The sequence below is a fragment of the Spodoptera frugiperda genome, chromosome 28 (assembly GCF_023101765.2).
Source record: "Spodoptera frugiperda isolate SF20-4 chromosome 28, AGI-APGP_CSIRO_Sfru_2.0, whole genome shotgun sequence".
NCBI classification, from domain to species: Eukaryota; Metazoa; Arthropoda; class Insecta; order Lepidoptera; family Noctuidae; genus Spodoptera; species Spodoptera frugiperda.
In genome coordinates, this window is record NC_064239.1 from 3,637,917 (window position 1) to 3,647,177 (window position 9,261).

General features: G+C 34.5%; 1 protein-coding gene across 2 annotated transcripts in view; it reads left to right on the forward strand.

Moving 5' to 3' along the window:
- LOC118264958 (uncharacterized) overlaps nt 1–9,261 on the forward strand; it is a 157,653-nt gene that overhangs the window by 62,456 nt on the left and 85,936 nt on the right. For both annotated transcript variants that reach the window (XM_050705994.1, XM_035577631.2), the window contains exons 3-4: nt 430–565; nt 6,023–6,156. In XM_050705994.1, the coding sequence (XP_050561951.1) occupies nt 430–565; nt 6,023–6,156 (270 nt within the window). The remainder of the gene's footprint in view (nt 1–429; nt 566–6,022; nt 6,157–9,261) is intronic.

Here is a 9,261-nt window from a genome sequence, read left to right on the forward strand (position 1 = left end):
TCCCGCATCTAGTTGTAGGGTCGACAATGGACTGTGTCTAAGTTTTTGAAATGTTGCATTTGTGTGACGCAATACAATCACGGGCTTGTAGGATCGCGGATTGGTCGCATGTGTAATATTGTCAAAATTAACTAAATAATATAATAGTGAGTGGAAACATAAACATCTTTGATTTACGACCCGACTCCGTGCCTTAACATAGTTACACACAAAACTTGTACAAGTTGCCTTAAGTGCCTGTATATGTATATGTTTGTTATTTATAAGTATATCCCTCTAATGAAGTCCAGAATACATAGGAACATAGTACTACATAGGTTTTTGTGTCATTTTACCTGTCATTTTTAGTAACAGAATATTAATTTTAATTGATATTGTATTGCTTCCATTATTAAAATATTTAACTAATTTACTTTTATTTGTGTATAGAGAGAGGCGAGTGACGCAGAGCGGCTGACAATACAGGCGGCGACACAGACCGCGAGTGGTCGGTATACGTGCGAAGTGTCAGCCGACGCGCCTTCCTTCCAGACTGCGCAAGTACACACGCATATGTATGTCGTTGGTGAGTTTACTTTTTGTCTATTTCATTTTGTAATAGTATTTACTACATAATGGGTAAAGTAAGCTACGGAATAAAGACATATAATGTCTTCACATGGATATTGTCCAACACAAAGAAAGTAAGATTTATTCTATCTACCATGGCTTAAGTGATAGAAAAAACGTATAAAAATAGCAAAATTTTGTAAAACAGAATTTATGTGTTATGTAATTAGTTACATTTGTAATATCTGACAAGCCCTATTTGCTTCTGTGGGATGCTTTAGCGGAAAAACTGGAACCCAAAACCTCTATCTTAGTCGATTTTTAATGATCTTGTATTAAAATTAACTATAATTTTAATTTGGTATGTCTCACGATAGTTATTATTAAAATTATAGTCTCACTATCTAACGTTTTCTTTTTAACATTACTAGGTATTTCTATCGTTACCACATAGTATAAAAAGTATATCGCATATTACGGTAAACGGTAAATCGCTTTACCTCGGCTACAGGCGCACGCAATGTCGGTAGTAATCCTGAAAGTCGATTGATTGGTTCATGTGAAGGGTCAAGCACTAAATCAATGGCTCACAGTTTTAAACGACAGCCCGCGGCTTCGCGGCGCTTGTTTAGCTTTAAAAAATCGTATTCGTAAACATTTTTGAACGATTTACGTACTGGTTTTTTGGTAAAATGAAAAGACCAACGATTTGAATGTACATACATATTAGATGCTTAAATTTTATAAAAAAGTGCCTCGTTTATGTGTGAATTTTGAACACGATATTTTTTGTTGAAACCACGTGTAGAGGATGTTGTGTACTTCAATCAAGAAATAAGTCTGTAGGCTTAACTATATTTAGGTAGGGAAGTACAGAGTATAAATATATAATACAAAAAGTGGGTGAAGCAACACCCACTGTTAAAGAATTACACACATTATGCTATAAAGAAAACATAAACATAAAATAAGAACATCGAACAATACATTGTAAAGCTTTCAAGAACAAGGAGGCTAAGACTATGATAAGTACTACTGAGCTTGGAAAAGGGGTCAACTGTACCTTTAGACCTTATCATCAAATAGTGGCGGACCCGTCCCGAAAGGTAAAGTACTCAATATTTTTCCTTTCTCCACAACCTAAAATATCTTTAGATACACAATGTGATAAAACTGTCTTCCAATCAACCCTTTCAAAAGTGACACACTTTATAGACTACAGACTCCAAGGACCTTATAGGGCAGTAAAGTACCTTAAGGGTGACACTGTTTTACGCCGAGCAATGCGTTCAGAACGTGAGGGTACACTATTTATAGCCCGAAGGATATTTTCACATAGGAAACCGAGGAAAACGGCTATATAATAGATTTATTGTTTTATGTAGTGTTAAGGAAAAATAGATAAATATTTTTGGTGTTATGGTGTATTTTGGTGTTAGTTATTTTATGGTGTAAGCCGGTAAACGAGCAGACGGATCACCTGATGGTAAGCAATTGCCGCCGCCCATGGACATCCGAAACAACAGAGGAGTTATTTTCTTCCTAGCACGAATTATAATTTCGTGTTGCTGTACTTGGCTGCCCGTGCGTTCATAACTAACCTTAGAAATTATATACCTAGGCAACAAGGCTAATATACCCCTACTTCTATTTAAACTATACAGAAATGTAAGAATTGAAAAATATTAAATTCTGTACAAAGAATAGCGGAAACAGAAAGCAATAACTTACAGATTTTAATTTAAAAACTGTTTCGGAGAATATTGACTGGACTAGCCTAACAATTGAAACTGATATCTATCGAGGCGAATCTTTTGTACTAACAGACTACCAATAAGAGACTAGTGTACTCAATATACAGCATGTTCTTGTTTAACTTTCCAAATAAATCTAAACTAGTGCCCTTGTTACGTTTTATCTCAGTGAAATATCTTCACCCTATTTGCATATTAAAGGGATGGAGTATGGGCATCTATCAACGATGAACAATATCCATTTTATGTGTAAGCTTTAATCCAACCCAGTTCACGATAATCCGGAAATTATCTGTACTTGAAAATGAGTGAGATAGATCCTTTTTAGTGAAACAGCCGTACGTTACCAAGTTCTGGGTGAAGCCTCCGTTTAAAGTTGAATTTAATTTATTTGAATGGCAGTTTTAGTTGCGGTTTATATGTTTTTAATTAATGCTTTCCGTGGGTAATTTGTTTGGGAACGCCTTTCTGTTTTAACGTATGTATGTTGTAATTTAACCCGTCATTGGTGACCTATATGTCTGTGAGACCGGGTATTTTAAAAGCTAAGAATATTTTTACACTGTTTATCGAATTACGTTGCGATTTTGAGTAGCTGCCTCAATGCTCGCCCTCTACAATTAGTCTACTCTGCAACAGCGACGCGGGCGTCCTATTTTTATGTGCCTATCTATATCCTTTCTATGTCAATGCCCTATTTTATATCCTTTCCAATTCAAAATAGTGTAAACAATATTAAAAAAACAAATAGCACAAAACCACGGTACAAGAGACCAGGGTCACCGACTATGTAAGACAAATACACGTCACCAGTGGCGGGTTAATAAAATGTGTTATAACCTAACTTTGACTAATGTTTATAAGTTTGTTAAGAAGTTGCGGTATTTTTATCACATAAATAAACATAGTAAAAATCCCGTCTCTAGTTCTAATGTTAGTGTTAGTGACCATGTCATTTCAAAAACTTTTTATCACATTCTCGACTTAGATTGTCAGGTTATTGGGTTTCAAGAATTTAGAAATTATTAACATCATTATTTAAAAACCATAAACTTTGCGCTGTATATAATACGCTTGTTTTCTTCACAATACAACTTACTCGAATAACATAATAGGCGAATAATTGTTTATCTAGTAGGTTTCATAGATTACAAAACAAAGCTTGTCATATCATATTTATTTTATACCCTTAATACGAGTTTGTTTTACGTTTAACAACATCGAAATGAGATCGCGTTCGGCGCTCTGATTGGCCAACTAGAGCGCCGAACGCACTCTCATTTCGATCTCGTTAAACGTAAACTAAACTAGTATTAAGCCCTCTGGTAATCAAGTACATGCTTGCACTTAGTGAAGTACTTAGTACTTAGATACGATGTGGTAATGCATAGAAATGTAAACGACATCTGAGTGCTCAAGTTATTTGCATATGTAGTTAACTATGATTCAACTGATGTTCTAGTACCATCAAACTCTAGTTAAACAGAGTATACAAGCTATTTTGAGACTTAATCTGTTGATGAGAAGATGATGTTTTGTATTTATAGTAATAATAGAGTATTAATACGTAATGTCACGCCTTTTATCTCCAAAGAGGTAGGCAGAGGTGCATGAAATGCCACTATTCACTAATTTGAGCCTATTGACGTATACTGGGTACAATTTCAGACGCAGTGCTACTAACCACCTACTGAGAAATTTTCGATAAAACCCAGTAGTACTTTATTCGACCTGGGAATTGAACCCGAGACCTCGACAGTCACACTTACTGTCGTAACTGTGTCAGGCAAAGTATTACTGAGCTTTTTTCGGTTTTTCGAAAAACTCTCAATAGTAGCACGGAGTCTGGAATTGTGCTCAGTATATGGCAATATGCTCACCCCTATTACATCAGACTTATAACATAAATGGTGAAAAGTGGGTGTACATTGTACAATGGCATCACGTGATGTAATGTGCACCTCTGCCTACCCCTTGGAGGATAAAAGGCGTGATGTTGCAACACTCCAAACATTAAAACTCGAAGATTCCAGAAGGTAATTCAGAAACGTCGACACTAAAAAGACAGATTACATTATATGTTACCGCGATAAAGTATGTATGAAAAATATAGGACAAAAACGTACTTAGTCTATTTCGTCTGAGCCATAAAGCTACAGTAATAAAGAAAAAATGAAATACTCATTCGTTATTACTTTATTTCTGTTGGTACTAGCAAAGCCTAGATTGATGAGGTACAATTTGGGTACAACGTCGTTCGTGTTTATACGAATAACACACAAAATATTATTTGGCAGGTGACATGACGTCTTTCTTAAGAAAATATGTGAACGATATTATGTGGACTAAGTTAGATAGAAATAGTGCAGCTCTTTCTCCATTAAGAGTTTTATGATGAATTTGTAGTTGTTGAAGATATGGTCTGAAGGGTGCTTTTCCATCGAAGATGTGCTATAAAGCTATGCTACGAAGATGTAATAGCTATGCTGTGAAACTATGTGGCCGTTTCCACTGATACTAAGTTATGTAGCTGTGTGAGGAAGATGCGTAGCTCGAGTATGTGATGTATCGATAGTAGGGAAGTCATAGCACACATCCGTAGCTCGCATCTTTCCAAGAAAAAAACATAACGTAGCTGAATTTGTTTTCACCAGTGCTAACCTATGTGTACCAATGAATATGATTGGTGGAAGCCAAACGCATCGACAGCAACGTCGCATGCAAAATTCTGGTAGAAAATCACCCTAAAGATTTGATTCGAATCTTCATAATAAAATGATTGAAAAGTGAATTACAACATTTTTTTAATAATGTTCTTGATTACAAGTATTGCTTCTTATATTATTTCTTTCATATTTTGTCTAGTGACTCACTCATAAAGTGATACTTTCAACTGTATGCAGCAACTGTACAAGGTCAACATTATGAAAGTTATGAACTAACCTACCTACCTACTTTCCATAGTCAGAGTTCTATGAAACGATATGACGTCGCGACCTACAACTACTCGCTCGCTCGAACGACGTACCTACATAACAATATCACAACTCGTCAATGGCTTGCCTCAAGCAATACATGTTCACACAAATTGTAGAAGCCGATTTGCCTTTTGAAATACATTTCTGCATTTTAAATGGTTGTCGTTCGCAATTTCTATTTGACCTTGTAAAATGGTAGTCTAGGTCGCTGGGTCAGATCTAAATTGAATCATATTTTTTGTCAAACTTTCAACGAAAAAGTTTAATTTGGACTTCGTGGCTCGTGATCAAAGTGGATAATAGATAATACACGTCCGAATTTCGTGACGAAAAGAGTTAGCATGTAGGTAGATTTACTGTCGGACAAAAAAAGACACGCATGCTAAGTGGCTTGCTAAACCTTATAATAATAGGGATGATGATGGGGTATGAAAATTAAAAATCTATTTAATCCGTTAACTAGGTAATGCACGTTTTTTTTTAATCATATAAGATAACAAATACTCAGATAAAACACATAATTTCTACGTATAAAATATAGGTACTTAGAAGTGACGTCACGCTATATTTCAAATCGATATATGTATAGTCGAAAGTATTTGTTTAAAAATACGTGTCTAATATTTTAAAATAATCTACAAGACGGATATTAAAAAAAATGTCACCTACCCTATTGTACAGAACTATGCTTAATATTTTACTATCCTAGTCATTCACATACTAACTTGTTTCCATTTACAGTTCTACCTAAATCCGGTCCGTCAATGCACGGTCTCAAACGGCGGTACCGGCCCGGAATGAAGCTAAAAGTGGAGTGCATCAGCCGGCACTCGCTACCGGCTGCCAATCTGTCTTTCTTCATCAACAACGACGCGGTAAGTGCCTAGTGCCTATATCTCTTCTTTATCGACATATCGCTCAATTGAGAATTCACTGCACTGAGTGAACCTGCAATATTTTCTCGGAAAAATATATTGTGATTCTTTATCAATTCTGAGGTATATAAAAGTCAAGCTTGGGGTATTTGATGTTCTATTACAATACTAGCGGACCTGACAGACGTTGTCCTGTCTACACGTCTTTAATTTGAAAATTTGTCGGATCCAATGTAAAACATTCCAAAATCAACAACTACTAATAAATTAAAAATTTATTAAAAAAACATTGTCCAGCGGACAAAATTGTGAATCTAAACCATTCTCAGATCCCCTTGAACACACACAAAAAATTTCATCAAAATCGGTCCAGTCGTTTAAGAGAAGTTCAGTGACATACACACTTACAGAAGAATTATATATATAAAGATATCGTTGCCCTTAACCCCTTAGGGGAACCATGTAAACTTATATTTTATGTTATAAGGCCAATGACCCTCGATCACTATCAGAATATTCATGACTGTTTACTAGTTGAATTGACGGAGCACGCAAAAATTTCCTTCACGCTTCTTAGTAAAGAAATTACGTCAACACGATATCACCTGTTTAATTTAACTAAAAATTGTTACTGTAATCTAAGCCTAACCTTTACTTTCAAAGAAAAGTGAAACGTGAAAATTAAATAGTATGTATTTTTTATACTCATCCTCTTGAATACAGGACATGTATATTTTCTTTTAAATAATATAATGTTAAGATTTACTCTGAAATAATTTATTGCTCTCTAGAGATCTGGCATACGTAGTGAAATTTAAGCTGGATACATAATTTTCCCGCAACGGGCGGTCAACAGGTTTGGTACTATTTAATTGCTACGAAATCCGGAAATTCTGGCGCTTAAAGTGGCGAAAAATTATAACATTTTTGGTGATTATTTGGAATTTATGTACTACCATATTTCAATTTTAGGAGCACTTTCATAGAGATTTAAGAATATTCAGTAGGTATATAAATTTTTTATTAACATAAATGTTTTATACTATGCGGTCAAGATCCCTAAAATTACCTACATCGATTTTAGTAAAGTCAAACACGCCACGTATTGTGGAGAGCTAAGGTGATTGATTCATAAAAACATCATGATATTATGACGAATGATAATAGTGAATGCCCTAAAATTACCTACATCGCTTTTAGCAAACTCAAACATATCACGCGTTTTGATGAGCTAAGGTGATTGATTCATATTATAATCATCATGATACGACGAATGATGAGTGGATGATCTTGATGACCATTGGTTGGTCATTTTGATAGGTTTAAACAGTAAATTTACTGTATAGATTTTTTTAACTTAATAGAATTTTCTAGGTAGATGTTACGATACTTTTGCTCTCCAACCAACCGACCTCGTTCTTCATATTTTCACAAAGCTTGGAAAGGGAACAGAAGAATATTTCAACCTGATATCCCAACAAAAGGTATTCTTTTCCAAAATGAAGGTGTTAAATTAAGCAGAGCTTGCTAATTTAAGCATTTAATCAACGCAAATTCATTAGGCACCCTCTCACCAGTCATTTGTTATTGTCAACACGTATTTTATCTCGGTTCATTTCATAAATTGAGACTTATAATGAAAGCACGAAAGGTTAATTTTGCGAAGCCGCCGTTTTATCAATTGATATTTTTTGCGTGACAAAATATGTGACCTCTTTTTGACAATGGCATTTTGTTGTGAAAATACGGATCAAGGGTTCTTCTAAACCTGAGGCCGTAACTAACGAGAGATGGACTTTAGAATCACCTAAACTTTCGGTGTTTTAACTGCTCTCACCATCCCCAACTCATCTGCCAAATGTGGGGATTATAAGAAAACTTCTTGAAATAAGACTGAGTTACTTTTTGGTGTCATTTCAACAAATCCACCTATCTTTTAAAACTGTGTCAAGAAATGGTCAAAAGGCTCTTACCAAACCATTTAAATCATTGATCCAGTTTCTCCAAAGTATAATATACATCTTGAAAGTCTCAACTATTATTGTAGAATGTTATTACGCAGTTCCAAGATAGACTTGAAGTTTGATTAGATTTCTGTGAATTCTATCATTGTGAGGGAATGGGGTATGCATAACCGATTCCGGTATGCTTCAAGATTATTGTTGTTGCATTGTACCTATATATACTAGAGTCCAATTTGGTTATATCTTCGTACATGGTGTGTAACGTTACGTTGCATTGGCTTCCACCAATCATAATCATTGATACATAAAACATAGATATGTTTTTTATATGGAAGGATGCGTAATGTGTGCTGTGGATGGCTTTTCTACTAACGCATACTCGAGCTGTGCATCTTCCTCGTACAGCTTCATAGCTTAGTATCAATAGTAATCTTTGTAGCATAACTACATAGCACATCTCTGGTGGAAAACATCCTTACATAAGTTCTTCATCACTTGTATAGGATTCTTGTAAATTTAACATCATTTCTCTTATTTAGCAAAAGAGTAGACAGTTATTATTACGATCCCTATGTAATAGGGAGTCAATTAATGGCATATATATTAGGTACCACTTATTAGCTTTCTTAGCCTTATATTCGGGATTCAGATAAAAACTGGTGTTTAAATTTTGCTGTTAATTAAAAATATCCTTTGTAGTTTGTATGCGCATTGTTTCCTAAAGTTATAAGACTAACTAAAATAGCTTTCTTTGTCTGCTTAAGCGTTATTAAAGGCAGTAAGACTTAAACTAACATTCAGTACAAAAGCAAAATTATAATTGTGTTATTTTGGTCTAATTTTAAATTTAACTTTGAACGACTTATGACTAAATGCTTTGATACAATTTAAATAGTCGCCAGATTTGTTCTAGTCTACGTAGTTTTTTCGAGATTGAATTATAAAATGAAAAGCATTAAATTATACGAGTGAACTTAAATCTTGTCTAAATGAATACTTTAATATAAATAATAGTTTTATTTCATAATTTTACACTGTAATGCCCCAAAACTAAAGAAGTATAAGTTATGTAATTGCATTATGAATTCCAAATAGCTTTCACATTTTTTATGCTCAATTTGAATGACGAAACAAATTAAGA